Source organism: Marmota flaviventris, chromosome 8, assembly GCF_047511675.1.
Source record: "Marmota flaviventris isolate mMarFla1 chromosome 8, mMarFla1.hap1, whole genome shotgun sequence".
Classification (NCBI taxonomy): domain Eukaryota; kingdom Metazoa; phylum Chordata; class Mammalia; order Rodentia; family Sciuridae; genus Marmota; species Marmota flaviventris.
The window spans coordinates 126,153,655-126,170,274 of record NC_092505.1 but is presented as its reverse complement, the minus strand read 5'-3'; the positions used below and the strand labels follow the sequence as shown (position 1 = coordinate 126,170,274).

Below are 16,620 nucleotides of genomic sequence, written 5' to 3'. Positions count from 1 at the left end.
GAGGCTGGGGCAGGAGGATCGCAAATTCAAAGCCAGCCTCAGCAACTTAGTGAGGTCCTAAAAATTTTAGGACCTCAAAATTTAAAAAAAAAAAAAGTGCTGAGGATGTGGCTCAGTGATCAAATGCTCCTGAGTTCAATCCCTGTTACCAAAAAAAAAAAATTAAGAGTAACCAACTGGAGCCAGGCTTGGTGGCACATGTCTGTAATCCCAGTGATTTAGGAGACCGAGACGGGAGGATTGCATCAAGTCAAGGCCAGCCTAGGCAAACTAGGGAGATCCTCAACAACTTAGTGAGACCCTATCTTAGATTTTCAAAAAATTAAAAATTAGAGTAATCAATTAATTAGTTTGTAGTCAATCTCTTCTCTTAAAGCCTGCATAAAATGATATTTTAAATAAAGTCTGTGATTCCAGATTATTACCTTTTTAACTGTTCAGCCAGTTAGAACTATAAGATGAGAGGACTTTTAATTGAGATGTTATTTACTTAGTATAAAATTTGCCCTAGGGCTGGAGTTGTAGCTCAGTGGGAGAGCACTTGCCTAGCATGTATGAGGCACTGGTTTAAATTCTCAGCACCACATATAAATAAATGAAATAAAGGTCCATCAACAGCTAAAAAATATTTTTAAAAATGTTTCCTATTAAGTACACAATTTAGTAGTATTTAGTATATCCAATAAGATTGTGAAACCATAAGCACTAATTCTGGAATATTTGCAGTACCACCAAAAGAAACCCATATTCATAATCAGTCCCCATTACCCCATACTCCTAGCCCTTTGCAACCATAAGGTACTTCCTATCTCTATTGATTTGCTAATTCTTACATTTCATGTAATTGGAATCATGCAATATGTGACCTTTTGCAACTGGCTTTTTTCATACAATGTAATGTTTTTAAGGTTTTCCATATTGTGCCATACACCAGGGCACTATTCCTTTTTATGGTTCAAAAAATATTCCATTGTTTGTAGTTCCATGTTGTGTTCATCCTTTCCTTTTGTTTATTCATGTAATAATAAATTATTTTTATTTGGGTTATTTTATTTTATTTTATTTGGGGGCTATTATGAATAATCTGATAAATGTTCATGTGTAAGTTTTTGTGTGAACAATGCTTTTGACTTAGCATTTCTAAGTTTTTCTAGAATAGCCAGTTTCCTTTTATAAATTAGAAGTACCCTTCTGATATACTAGAAGTACAGTGAGAAAAAGAAGAAATTACTTCTTTATTATTTTTCTATCCTTACACCTAGCCAAGTGTCTGGCACTTAATAAATGATCACAAAAATGCCTGAATATGAGTGAATGACTAATAACTTGAACTTCACTCATAGTTTTGAATACTATTGGAAAATAATTATCAAATTATAAAATATTACAAATAGAAGTTCTTTTACCTAAATATAATTGTGTCTTATAATCATTAGGGAATCCTAAACTATCTACTGCAAAACTATCTAAGCATTATGTATGCTGTAAAATTTTTAATTCACATCATTAATTTATTCATACATCACTAACAGGGCCAAGGCTTTTCTTTGAGAAAGTCTCAAAGAAACTGAGTTCTATGACATCTTTTTTAATAAATCACACTCATGATATATTTGTTGACTGATATCCAATTTTAGTCTCTTAACTGGAGAAAGAACTTAAAACAGTAGTGAAACAGTTTGAACATAGATTCCTTTGGATTTTTTCTTTTATCCTACACACACATAATTTTATAACAAAAAAAGTTTTAACTATTTTCTTTGAGTTTTTTAAAAAATATAGTTTGGAAACTATTCTTTTTTTTCTACACTTTCTTTATGTAATTGAATTGATTTTTTTTTTTTTAACTGAGGACCAAACCCCCCAGGGCCTTGGCACAGTATGCAAGCAGTACCACTGTGCTACATCTCCAGCCTTTTGAATTGAATTTTTACTATAAAAATACAACCAACATAAACAGATTGGAGACAGACACAACTGACTCTAAATAAATATGCAACTTAACTACTAAGATTAGAAAAACAGGGGCATAACAAAAAGTGAACCATCAACGTGCATCAGTGTATTGTGGGAATTAATTATTTTGTCTTTACAGAAAACTTTGTCTAATCTTGAGACTTAAATGAAGCTCATTTAAAGGATATTCTATATTTTTGATTAAGTACTGTATGTGTATATATATATAATTAAGAATTATAATTAAAGAATTATAATTAAAGAATTTAATTATAATTAAAGGGACCTAAACAATCAGGGAAGCCTTTATTAAAAGAAGGTAGAATTTGAGTTGGATTTTGAAAGATGATCAGAATGTGCATTTGAGGAAAGAGAATATTCTCAGGAGGAGAATGAAAATTCATTCCTCTGAAGCCATGGGTTGGTTAGGGAAAGAAGAGGAAGGAATAAATACAATAACATTTGGTTTAATTGAATAAGCAGTAATCATGTCTAAAGACCTAGATTTTTTGCTGTTGTTTTAATTTGGAGAAATAATAATGAAAGAAGAAAAGTTCACTAGGCAGGAATAGAAGGAAAAAAATATGGAAAAGCGATCTGTCTTTAAAAGTTAACATGTAAAATGTTAACAGTGAGAGAAATAGAAACTAAGGAAGGGCCAGGTCAAAGCATAGAACCAGTGGTTTTCAATGATAATCTTTTTTCAATCTACTAGTACCTGAAAGCTTTCAGGTAAGATTTTGTACAAGCTGAAGATTCCACAGCTTAAAGAAAAAGACTTTTTAAACCACAAGTTTAGACATATAAACCCAATGTCAGAATATCTTGAAATGAGTGGGGAAAAGCTGACTTAACATTGTAGGAAACAGTGGAAAACCAAATTATTTAATGACCACTAAATTAGATAGTAAAAGAAGGTTGTAAGCTACTTTTTGTTTCTGTTTTCTGTGATACTCATTTTATATTTTCTAGAACTAGAATATAATACTGATTTGATTAAAAATAAGTATTAATTAAAATACTTTAAAAAGATTGACTAAAAATAAGTATTGAAATTTAAAACAAATGATGATTAAAACAAGTGATAATTTACTTGTAAATAATAAATCCAGTATTTAATATATGAGAAAATCATGGAATAGGTATTTTTAAAATCTGAGATGATTCCTTTAGCTCCTCAAAAGAGAAAGTCTCATAAATTCAGGACATTCCATGTAATTACTATTTGGTATCTTTTTAAACCTATTTCAGCTAGATTTCATTAACTCATATATATCAAAAACTTCTTTCTTATGTTGTTCCACTCTCTTAAATAATACTTTTAACAGTAAATTTTCAAAATATATCCAAAATCATTTCCCCAAAAAAAGTAGGTTTGATGATAAGTCTTCTGCTTTAATTTTTTTTTAAATCTGAGACCAACAATTTTTTTTTACAAATCTTTAAGGATAAATATTTCTTTCTCTACATTTTGATGAGAGGCCTATTCTTTTTTCATAAAATATTAAGTTGCAAAAGCCAAAAATATTCTACATATTCTCTCTCTCTCTCTCTCTCTCTCTCTCTCTCTCTCTCGTTTTAGGAGAAACTGCTTTATGTGGATTGACACCTCACATACTCTTGAGTTTAAGAAGTTAGCATTATCTGAGAAGTTGCTATTTTTAGGTCCAGCTGTAATGTTTCTAACTTTGGTACTTGGAGTAGTGGGTGCTTCCTTTCCCAGAAGGCTCTGTATTCTCAATATGTGCAGGTCAATTTGACATAAAGCTACCTACAAGGAGCAGGAGGCCCTTTGCAGCCTGTGTTTTTCATTTGAAAATTATGAGCAGGTATTTGAAAACTCAGGTTGTATTTGGGAATCAGCTACATGTCAGGACAAGCATGAATTGTAGTCCCTGGAGGCTGGGAGAGCATAATGCTTGAATTTAATTTCTTTGGGAGACGAGAAGAAAAAAAATACCTTTCTACCTGACAAGATTGACAGCTTATTAAATTTGACTATCTTCAGAAGTGTGCTGGACAATTGCGAAGTAATCGTTCGTTTTTCAAAGATGATGATCAAGGAAACATCTTTACGAAGGGACCCGGATTTAAGGGGAGAGTTAGCTTTCCTGGCAAGGGGCTGTGATTTTGTTCTCCCATCAAGGTTTAAGAAGCGGCTGAAGTCATTTCAGCAGACACAGGTTTGAAACTTGGGTGTTTCTTTTAAGATATTTTTATTACTAATAAAACCACCCAGTGAACTAACTCACAAATAATTTTATAACTCACTTGTATCTTGATATTAGATCAAGGAATTAATCTGTGTCCTCTATTCAGCTATTTGCAGAAAGCTATTTGTAGAGGGATTCCAACAGGTTTAAAAATAGACCTTCTGGATCTGGAATACAGTACTCACATTTTTCTCATGTAGAGAGAGAATCCAGTTTTAGAGACAATAAAATACAACTTAACAAATAATTTATAATTTAGCCAGAAAAATACTAGTATCTTTAGTAGGAATCTTTGATAGAATTGGTGTTAGAAGCCTTATTTGCACTTTGAATCAGTAGACTGTGTTTAACACACTTGGATCAGTAATGAATGTTTGATTTTTTGTTTGTTTTTTTTTAAAGTATTGATCCTGGTAATATTTTTAAAGGCAGAAGTATTTTTATGTATAAACAATTGTGTACATGTGTAATACACTGTGTAGGTAGATAATAATGAAGGATGGCTTCTAGATTATGAAAAGGTGATTTCCCTCAACAAGCAGTGAGACTGAGTGATTTCTGCCTGTGATAACTTCTTTGCAGAGTTTCTACTTTCTTGATTACTACCTTTGGGCCAGTGTCTTACCACACAAGTTGCCTAACGTTGCGTACAATACAAATCAAGGGCTACTCAAATACTGGCCATCCAAATTCCATCCAGAAACCATAGTTTCATTGTTATTCTGACCCAGAATAATTTCAAATTACTTGGGTGAACTATGTGAATTCCATTTTCCCCCTTTGTAGGTCAAAACCAGATAAATATTAGAAATCCTCCAGTGATATAATAGTGTTAGAACACTATTTAGAATGAATATTTAAATAATACTACGTTTATAAGGAAACGCTAAGGTAGAAAATTAAAATTCTTTATCCAGCTTATTTTTTTAATGTTGCTCCTATATTGACTGAAAAGCTTTATTCAATATGAGCAGTTGTCTAATTTACCAGTAAATCTGGCAAAATTTGTTCTACTAGTTTTTATTGTATAATGTTTATAAAGTATCAGTTTTATTACACTACTTTAAGGTTTAAATTATGTGTATCCTATTGAACTCAATGGAAAATAAATTGATATACCCAAAAGTTCAAAATAAATGCATTTTATTTACATCATTTCCTTTTTAATGACCACAGAACTTGATCAGTTTTATTAAATATGAAATTAACCAGTGACTTAATAAATTCTTGCCTATCAGTGAATTGCTCTGTGTTAAGAAATACACAATGAATTGCAAAATATATGCAGTATATAATCAAGTATTTTCCTATTAAAATAAAAGCTTTGACAGATAACCAGTGTTTGTGCTGAATGTCACTTACTTTGTCAGAGCAAAAGTATAGAGTTAACATTGGAGATTTTGCTCCAAACCTTCTCCCCCACTGGCACCACTGGTCTTAAATCTTATGGCTATAATTGCCCTGAAATTATTCATAACTACCCTGGATATCATACCGTGGAAAACAAACATTTTAGGGAAACAAAGAATTTTTATGATTGAACACATGTAGTCTCTCACACCTCTTTCTGCTTAAAATAATGGGAAGGAAATGACAAGAGACAAGTGACCAAGTTAAAGCTTTGAAGAAAGAGTTGTGCCTTATTTTAGAATTTTAAGAATATTTTCTACTACGATAGACTCATGAATCTGTATATGCAGATTCAGCATTAAGCAGAGAGAAATGTTTACTTAGAATAGTAATAGAATCAGTGTGTTTAATCCAAACTGGTTTGTAAACTTTAAATTGCTTTATGAATGGAAATGATTATTTATGATTGAATCTAAAAATTATGCCAAATTATACATAATCTTTTGAGAACCCCCACCTTTTGGCTTTGTCACTCATTTTCTTCCATGAGGACAGATCTGTGCCCAGCACTGTTTTGAATCTTTTACTCACGTTACATTCTTTAATTTCCTTCAGTCCTCACAACAGTCTTCCAAGGTGTAGGGATTATAATTTCTGTTTTATTACTGAAATTTTAAAAGGTTAAGTAACTTTCCTGAGGACACAGTAAACCATCACTGTTTTCTGTTCAGTTCTTCATTGGCATCCTTTCCCTCTGTGCTGTTTCTTCCTTGCCTATTGCTTATTGTAGGATTGTTGTTCAGACTTCAGGGGTAGCATTAGGCTAATTTAAGGAAGGAGAACATTAGAGCAATACTTAGTGATCAGTGAATTTAAAATAAACTTAGCCAGTCAATAGCCATTCTGTCTTTCATACTTTATGTAGCATCTCATATAGTGCCATGCTTATGAGCATAAATGATTGGGTTATTAATTAAGAGTGGAAATTAAAACTGCGAGTCTTCATAGAATCTGTTTTTTTGCTTTTTCTGTGAGGACTCTCAGAACTCAGAAACAAACTCCTACCTGAACAATGGTGTACTCCTTCTGTCCCTTTTCCCTCAATCTTGAGTTATCTCCATCTCCCAATTGCTCCTCCCCACCCCCCACACACCTTTTCACTGTCTTTTCTAATATCACTTTATGGTATACCACATCAAATTCGGTTTGGAGAAAAGAAGGATATAAACTATAAATGAGTTACTTAACTGTAAAGGGAGTCTGGTTGTAATGAAATTAATGACCACAGAACTTGCATATTAAGAATATACCAAAAATGAGATAAATAAGTATCTTGGGTAAAATGGCATGCCCCTTAGTATTAAGTAAATCAACCATAACTAAAGTGCTTTGACTTTCATAACAAAAGTTTTTCTTAGCATCAGGGCTTGATAGTGATTCTTCCTCAACAAAGTTAACTAGAAAAGAAAGTAAAAGTAGCCCCCTACCCCAAGTGCATTTTAGATCTGTGTATTTAAAAAGAACTTGTCATTTCTGCTGATTGAAGGAGAGGAAAGACTAAGAACAGAAAGTCTAAAAACAATCTTCAAAAAGAATTTACTGGGCTAGGGCTGTAGCTCAGTGGTAGAGCACTTGCCTTGTATGTGTGATGCACTGAGTTCAATCCTCAGCACCACATAAAAATAAATAAATAAAATGAAAATTTAAAAAATAAATAAATGTATTGTGTCCGTCTACAATTAAAAAAATTTTTTTAGAGAGAGAGAATTTTAATATTTATTTTTTAGTTTTCGGCGAACACATCTTTGTTTGTATGTGGTGCTGAAGATAGAACCTGGGCCGCACGAATGCCAGGCGAGTGCGCTACCGCTTGAGCCACATCCCCAGCCCCTAAAAAAATTTTTTAAAAATACTAATCTAGTTTCAGCAGATTAACAGTACACCTCAAAGTCCTTACTCTATCAGCTAATACTGCTCTTTGATTATTTTGAAATATCTGCCAAATGATTGATGGGAAAATGTCCTATAGAATTTTTAAAATATAAATCTATATAAACTCAAGTATTGATAAATAAATAATGTATTCATTTATTTAAATCTTCCTAGAGATATGCCTACTACCCTCAAGTAAAGTGAGTAATTGTGGTTTCTTGTATTTATATACTACTTCCTATTACTGGTGAGGATTCTCAAGAAATATATACAGTTTAGAATTTTTGTGTCTTATAATCACATTTTTCTTCCAGATTCAAAATAAACCAGAAAAGAAACCAGGAACACCACTTCCAACTCCAACCACTTTTCCAGTTAGCCCTCAACCTCTTTCCCCTGTTCCTGCTGTGAACAATGTTGTGAATGCACCGTCGTCCATAAACATTCCACGGTTCTACTTTCCCGAAGGACTCCCAGATACCTGCATTAACCATGAACAGATTTTAAGCAGAATTGAAACTGCTTTCATGGATATTGAAGATCAGAAAGCAGACATTCATGAAATGGGAAAAATTGCAAAGGTAATAACAATTACTAAATGATTAATAATTCCCTTTTCTCTTGCAGTCCCAGTGTTCTCCTTACTGCCTCTTTGCTGTTTTGCATGCAGAGGATTTTTTTTTCCATGTTGAAAAAACGTTATTTGATACTATTAGATCTCTAGCTATAGTCCTACTTCATGGAACTCAAAGTATGAAAGAAATTTTAGTAGTATTCCAGTTCAACTTCCCACTGAATGTAGGAATTCCTTCTAAGACACCATTAACTCATAAATACATTCTCTTCTTGAATGCTTTCAGTTACTAGAAGCTCACTACCTTGCCAGTAGCTTGTTCCATATTAAAGAACTATGTTTATTGGAAACATTTTCCTTATGTTGGATAGGAATTTCTTTTTTGTTTTCAGCTATTGACCTTACTCTACCCTGAAGCTAGATAAGGAGCCACTAGGCCATCTCAACACTAACATTTTATCCAGAAATAAATGAATGTGATACCAGGAAGCAAGTCTTTATTTTTTTCCAATATATCCAACTGCTTCTAATTTAATATTTTAGCCCCCTAATGTAGGACTACTGTGGCTGCACTCCTCCTAGAATAATATTGAACATGACTATCAGATTATAGTTGATAATGCCATTCCTCAGCTCAGGAATATTCAGGATTCTTACCCTCTGTGGCAGTACTTTGCTTGGTTTGGTTTTATTTTTATCACTCATGTATATTTGAAAGTCATATCATACCTCAGATTTTAGCAGTGGTTCTAGGCTATGCTTCAAGAGGCTGAGGATTGTATGGAGGCAAGTAGGAGATCAAGTGAGTGTGCCCATGACTCCATGCAGACTTCTAATTAGAATGGTTCCCCAGCTTTCAGGAGAGATGTTAAAGTTTGAAAAGTGCTGCTCTTCAGGATAAAACCCTCCTCTTAGTAATCTAGGGCCTCCATACTCAGTCTCCAGAGATCCTTTCCAAAATTAAAATTACCTGATGCTGTTTCCTGCATGAACCTGACCCTATCATCCACTCACAGTCATAACTCTACATTTGGACTCATGTAGCTCTCCCTTCCAAGATGGGTTTCCATTCCTACCATCCTCCACAATACCCACTTTGAAGACCTGGCTTACATTCTGCCGTTTTAAAGAAATCCCTAATTCTGTTCATGTTGATACTGAACACAAGTCCACTTTCACACTGTGCAGAAGCCAATCATTGGAGATAAGAGTTAGTGAGAAGGAAATCAGATTTATTCAAGGGCCTATTCTAAGAAGATGGCAAGGCCATCATCCTGAAAACTCCATCTTAGGAAATTCAGGGGTACAGAGGGCTTTTAATGAAGAGGAAAGTAAAGTAACGGGAAAAGGGACAAGAAGTCTTCATGCTTAATCATTCAGTAATCATCTTTTTCATTCAGGGGATCTTATCCTTCCTCTTTGTTTGGAATATTGTGATTACAAATAACTTTTGTCTCCTGGGCCAATCCCTATAAACTTTTAGATAAATACATTATTTTCCTGCAAATTAAATATTATCCTTTTAATTAATAGGATTAGTAAGTCCTTGGCCCACACTTTGATGTTATTTGTGTTCTAGGTTCTGACAAACTAAAGAAAAATTAATGTTTGGGAAGTCTGGGGACCAGCTTCTTTTCTCTTTGTCCTCTTTTTCTGCAATAGTTGACTGTAAGCAGTAATATCTCAGCTATTGAAATGGGGTTTTCTTTAGACTTACAGTGTTGAGCAAAGAGAAGAACAAAGAGTAACTTTACGAGGGACAATTTTGCAAAATAAAGCTAATCTCGAATAGGATGGTGTAAAACAAAATGGCGTAGACGTTATATATTATAATGCCCTGCCCTTTGCCTAACTCTGACCTCACAGAGCATTTCTTTTTTTTTTTTTTTTTTTTTTTTTTTTTTTGTCAGTCAGGGTTTTATTAGAGAAGCAGAATCACTAAAGACCTAAACAGATAATCATGCACATATATAGAATATATTTGTATACACATAATAGCTGATTAAACAGTCTAAAGGTGGCTGTTCCTTCTGTATCTGATTCTGTATTCTTTTTTTTTTTTTTTGCCATTTTATTTTATTTTATTTATTTTTTTTTAATTTTTATTGTGGGTTGTTCAAAACATTACAAATTTCTTGACATATCATATTCCACACTTTGATTCAAGTGGGTTATGAACTCCCACCTTCACCCCATACACAGATTGCAGAATCACATCAGTTACACATCCATTGATTTACAAATTGCCATACTAGTGTCTGTTGTGCTCCGCTGCCTTTCCCATCCTCCACCCTCCCCCCTCCCCACCTCTCCCCTCCCCTCCCCTCCTCTCTCTCTACCTCCTCCACTGTATAACCCTGAGGGTCTCCTTCCATTACCATGCAATTTCCCTTCTCTCTCCCTTTCCCTCCCACCTCTCATCCCTGTTAAATGTTAATCTTCTTCTCCTGTTCTTCGTCCCTACACTGTTCTTAGTTATTCTCCTTATATCAAAGAAGACATTTGGCATTTGTTTTTTAGGGATTGGCTAGCTTCACTTAGAATAATCTGCTCTAATGCCATCCATTTCCCTGTAAATTCTATGATTTTGTCATTTTTTAATGCAGAGTAATACTCCATTCACAGAGCATTTCTGTTGCTGCTAAATAGTTTGTGAACAGAGATTTTAAAAGAATTCTTTCTTTTATTATCTCTTTCTTTGCCACTTCCCCCCTCTTAGAACTTGATTTTGGATCCCTTAGATCAACAAACTCCCTCATTCCAAAAGTAAGAACTTACCTGTTTCCACAGGGTTTTACTTATGAGGAAATTGCAGTACCACAAGTACTGAAGTCACAGAACTAGTTTCTGTCAGGAGACAAATCCTTTTAACTTCTGGCGTGATACTGCTTCCATAAGTCTTATTTCCTGAACATACACAAACATTAGCTAGCCCCCATTCGGTAGTCATCCAAATAAATTACAAGTTCTCTTTCCTATATTAGGTGACAAAACCAAGACAGTAAATTCTCTGAATAGCCTGGAACTATGGATCTAAATCAAAAATATAAAAGTTAGAAAAGATGAGTGCAATCTGCATTTTGGAGGTAACATGTATTAAACCAAAACTCTTGAGATCAGGGGATCTCCCACATAAAAGAATTTATTGAGCCATTATAGATGTTAGCCAGAAACCAGGTCCTGGGACAAGTTTGAGCAACTACCAGCAGGTGGGTGAGATAGCAGTTAGAAAATGTTCACCAGGTCAGAGCTAGAAGGAATTTCTATAAACATTGGAAAAGGAAAGCACTGTAACCTAAATAAGCTTTAGATAAGAGGGGTGGGATAATAAGAAGCCAGAAAAGCTATCAGATGGGTTTTTTGCTTTTGGATTTGTTGCTTCTGGAGAAGTATTGGTTGCTTCTGGATTGGTTGAGATTAGTAAGAAAGGTTAAATGTAAACCAAGCTCCCTTATCTCTTCCCCTTCATTCATTGGTCTTTGCAATAGAATTTACAACATCTCAGAATTTTTCTTTTATCACATGTCAACTATATAAATGCCAAATAGGTATTTCTAGAATGGGAACAATTTGTGTGAAAGAGATGGAAGGTTTCATAGAATGCTTAATATAGGCAGATAAGGAAAACTTGTCCAGATTAAGACATAGTAGTTCCCTGGTGTGGAGCAGGGTCAATATGTCTGGACAGCCCATCCAGGTTATTAGTGCTTCTCTTTCATAGACCTGCAGCCCATCCTGTCTTGCATAGAGAGTCTACTGGGTTAACCCTGAACCTCTGAATATTCCTAACCTCTGTTGAAGAGCCCTGCTCTCCCTGTGCTTCCACATACTCCTGGTCTGGCCCTGTCACCCCTATAGTATAGTAGCCATGCCTTATACCATGGTTCCCTAGCATGCCACAGATTGAGTGAAAGGAAGGCAGAAAGCCAGAAACTCCATGATAGTAGTCAAGAAAGAGATATGACTGATTAAATTGCCTGAGTTGTACTTGATGATGGCCCTAAATTCTATTCATGGGTGCCAAGCCTTTGTGTTCATTCCTTTTAACCTTAATTGTCAGTTCAGATAGCAAAGTAAACTGCCCATACCTTTAGAAAGTTAAAACTAACATTGCATATAAAAATGAAGCCATGTATATAATGACCTCAAAAGTTGTTAAAAGTATATTGATTTTTGTGTTTTATTGATTGCTGTATCAGCTCATTTTATTAGATTTTTGTCTCTTTCTCCTTAAAACTGTTTATTTTAAAATTGATTTAATTATGTCTTCCAGCTATTCTGTTTTTATTTAATCCAGCTTTTACTCAGCTGTCAATCTGTTAGCACATACTAGTCATCCTTATCTTTAACCATCTTTTATATGTGTCTCTTGTGCCAGGAGACAGTGAACTCTATCTCCAGCACTTGCTGCCCATGAACTTTCAGTAGGTTGATGTAGAAAAAGGGAGAAGAGAGGCAGCCTTTAAGAGGCAAGGAAGGAACAGATCATCAGAGCAGTAAATGAATGTGTTTATGGTTTCATATAGTTTTTAAAGCTATTTGAAAGATGAGCTTGAGTTTGCAACCTAATTGTAGTGGCATTTAAGTGTAGCTGTAAAGTTTGGGATCTGTTTTTTAAGTGCAAAGAAAATTGTGTTCGTGAAATCTGTGTATGTTAGTGCAGTTTTACCCTCTTGATCTTAGACCTCAGTCATCCCTAGAGAGCTTACTGTCATGTCTGGTTCAGTATGTATGTATTTTTTGTACTTTTTCCCACAGCATTAAGTGAGATGGAGAAGAGATAGAGAATTAACCAAAGAGGGATGAAAGCAGTGTAGAACAAAAACTGAGCAACAGATAGAAAAGCATTTGTCAGAAACTAGGCCAGAGGATTCATTACATAGTTTTATCCTGTAGCAGAAAGTTGAGAGGGAAAAAAAAAAGTAAAACTCTTTTGAACCATGTAAAGCTCTCCAGCCCCTCTCTTTTGACTGATGTAGCACTATCTTGACCTATTTGTGCCTGTGACCTGTAAAGCAGCCACTCTGTACCTGAATTTCTTCTGCTGCAAAATGGGATAAATCTGCCTGCCCTCTTCTGCATGAGATCATATGAGGATCTAATGAATAATAGGCATGAGACAATTTAAAATGTTGAATGAACATTACAAATATTGGGTAATCATCTCCTGTTTATATCACTTGACAGCCTTGCTTTCAAGTTTTTGTTTTGTTTTGTTCTTTTTTGTTTTGGGAATGGGTATTGAACCCAGGGGAGTACTACCATTGAGCTATATCCCGGTCTTTTTTTATTTTTTATTTTGAGACAGGGTCTCTGTGAACTTGTGATCTTCCTGCCTCAGCCTCCCAAGTCACTGGGATTACAGGCATACACCACCTTAGATTTCAGTTCTTGATGTTGTGCTGTTCTTGGATCAAATTGTAGGTGTTAGTCAAGTTTTCTTTGCTCAAGTGACTTTGATTTCCATATTCTGACTCTCACTTACTCTAAACATAAGTTTCCTAAATCCATTTTCTATATCTCCCTGTTTGTTCCCACTTATCAGTCACTTTCTTCCTTTGTTTAAAACGTTCTATCTTGTGTTATTAATAGTTCTATTTTGTCACCTTCAAATTAATATCACTTACTTTTTAGTTTATTGATCCACTGGTTCCCTCTATCTTAATTCTTTGATTTTTAAGTAGATGTAGACCAGCCATACGTTTCTTTTTTTTTTAATATTATTTTTAGTTGTCAATGAACTTTATGTTGTTTATTTATATGCAGTGCTGAGAATCTAACCCAGTGTCTCACACATGCTAGGCAAGCACTGTGCCACTAAGCCACAACCCCAGCTCCCCATGCATTTCTTAAATAGTCAAAATGTAATGTCCACAACCCTTGACATTCACTGTTCTCCTTTTTTCCCTCTTGGCATTTTCTCCAAGGGCCTGATACCTTCATGTTGTAACACTAGTGTACTCAGGGTTCCCCACTATTAGAAAAGGCTGACCTTTTCCAGTCTCCTTCAAAACATTTTCATGGTGTATCTTTTCTCTTAGGGGTTTGCCTTTGGATCATAGTAAGTTTATGTGTTAATGTCTTAGTGATTCACTCACTATTCATGAGCTGACACATGCATTTTATCAGAAATCTGGGAAAAAACCCTCAGTTCAAGGGAATGAAAGTTGTTAATAGAGGAACTTGTCCCATGGGAGGTTATAAACATAAACACCCAGTCCCTGAAGTGTATAAGCTAAGGTTGGTGACTATTTCCCAAGTTTGAGCTCTAAGAGTCCTGACCCTTCCAGTTCCGAAAAATTCATGAATGACTCCAGAAGGGGAAGTTTCAAGACCTTTGGCAAGCCATTTCCAGTCTCTCCCTGCACTTTCTGTTCTTGTAGCTCCCCCATCTCTGTAATGTGAACCATTTTTTTAGCTTCCCCAACAGTTGCCAATAGCCCGTCACTAAGACTCTCTAAGAGTATTTCCTTGGCAACCCACTCTGCACAAAAGGAGAGACAGGGAGTAGGGGAGGTAGATTTGACAGGTCACACACCCAAAGCATATTAATTGTTAGCTTTGTACCTTGGCAATCATACAATAAACAAAGCCATATCATTGTTAAGCTGACCTCAATAAGGTATTCAACCTCTGGAAATCTTAAACTCTACCCTGCTTGCAGAACATGCTTTAGTGGCCCTGGAGGCAGCAGCCTCTTATTTCTGCCCTGTCCTTACCTTCACTGGCCTAAATCTTGCTTTTCCTAGTCTAATTTCTGCCATGAACCAGCAGCATCCTTGGGTGGTCTCTCAGGATGACTAATGTTAAACTAGGTACTCTTCATGCTTTCCATGGGAATCTCCTGTGCACTGAAGCCTCACACCAGGAGCAACTTCACCTAAACCTAAGGTGGATACACATCTAATCTAACTCCAAAAAAGAATCTTCCCTTTGTAGAATGATGAAAGCTCAACAGATCCTGTATTAATATGAATAATATCTTTAACTTTTAATACAATGTCACTTTGAAGAGTTCTAGATTTAGGGATATATTTTCTATGTATGTACAAAATTAAGAAGATGTGGACATTATTTCTAATTTTTAAATTAATTTAAATTTTTAAATTAATAATTTCTAATTATTCCTAATTTTTAAATAGTATTAATTATAGAAAATAATTTCCCTCTAAGGAAAAAGCAGGTAAATTTCGTAAGAACTCTTGTTTACTAGAGGAAGCCAGTATTTTATTTTTAATGAAAAGAACAGCCTTTTATTAAGGAAAAAATCAATACTCTTTAGGGTATTGAAAGTCTTTATATTCATTCCTAGTTCTTTTAAGACTTTCAGTGAATTAATATATATAATATGTAGTCACTTGTGGTAGCTCTAGCATGTTGATTTTTACCTTTTATCTTTTACTTGAATTATAACCATTTAGATTTTAACCATATAGTTTTCTTTTTTTCTTGGCAGTGTTGGGGGTTGAACTACATTCCCAGCCCTTTTTTAGTTTTTATTTTGAGATAGGGTGTCACTAAATTTCCTAACCTGACCTTGAACTTGGAATTGTCCTGCCTCAGCCTTCTGAGTAGCTGGGTGATGGGTGTGCACCACCACACCTGCTTGATACCTGGTTTCTTGAACAACACAGGATTTTCTGGTTCTTGAACCTGAAACTTAAGTATAGGCAAAGGAGAAAGGAGATAAATAGTTGAGTGTTTTAACAACAAGTGACCCAAATGATAAAATTCTGCTCAAGGATTGAAAGACATATACATCCATGATTTTCATTAATTTCTTTTTCTTTGTAGAAGGTAGAAAATACATGATGTAATAGTGCCAGGTGGGGAAACTGGCTGCTTTATTATCAGGATGGAGAGATATCACTATAATGAACTTGGAGAAAAAGTTTATTGGCTTGATTTTCTTCACTAAGTATGTACTCCTCTTAATTTTAATTCCTCTCTCTCTGTCTCTCTGAATCTATCCTCATTGATACATTTGCCTATGGCTCAGTTGTGTTCACCCTGAGGCCATTCTGTCTACTGTGGCATGAAGGGTAAAAGTCCCAGATACTTTTCTTTGGCCATGTTATCCCTTCACAGCCTCTGGCCTTACTCTTTATTGATTTTTATTTGCAGATCTGTGGCTGTCCTCTCTACTGGAAAGCCCCCATGTTCAGGGCTGCAGGGGGAGAGAAGACAGGATTTGTATCAGCACCATCATTCATTGCCATGTGGAGAAAGTAAGTATGAGCAGTTAGTCTGAGGCTAACAAAGAATTATGTAGTCCTCATAACATGCCTTATAAAGGTCACTTGTTTTATTCATTTTTCTTTTACCCTTTACTTCAGTAAGGAAAACTTCACTAAATTTTAACTAGATATAATTCAATATTGGATTATATGAGAATGGAACAGTATTTTTCATGTGATACATGTGGTTTGTTCCCCTTTTATATCATTGTTATTAGATTCAAATACTGAGTTTCAAATGTAACAAGTAAAACTAAGAAACTAATTTTCACAACCATTTTCTTTACCACAAGCCTTTACCTTACATGTCTTTAAACAGTAGAGTAAATCTGCAGAAATACTTCTTTAATAGCTACTT

The 16,620-nt window shown here is 34.7% G+C and overlaps 1 protein-coding gene across 4 annotated transcripts in view; it reads left to right on the top strand.

The window, feature by feature from the left end:
• Positions 1–16,620, top strand: part of Ppp2r3a (protein phosphatase 2 regulatory subunit B''alpha) — a 168,524-nt gene that overhangs the window by 72,205 nt on the left and 79,699 nt on the right. For all 4 annotated transcript variants that reach the window (XM_027934026.3, XM_071615635.1, XM_071615636.1 and 1 more), the window contains 2 exons: positions 7,766–8,032; positions 16,150–16,253. In XM_027934026.3, coding sequence (XP_027789827.1) covers positions 7,766–8,032; positions 16,150–16,253 — 371 coding nt within the window. The remainder of the gene's footprint in view (positions 1–7,765; positions 8,033–16,149; positions 16,254–16,620) is intronic.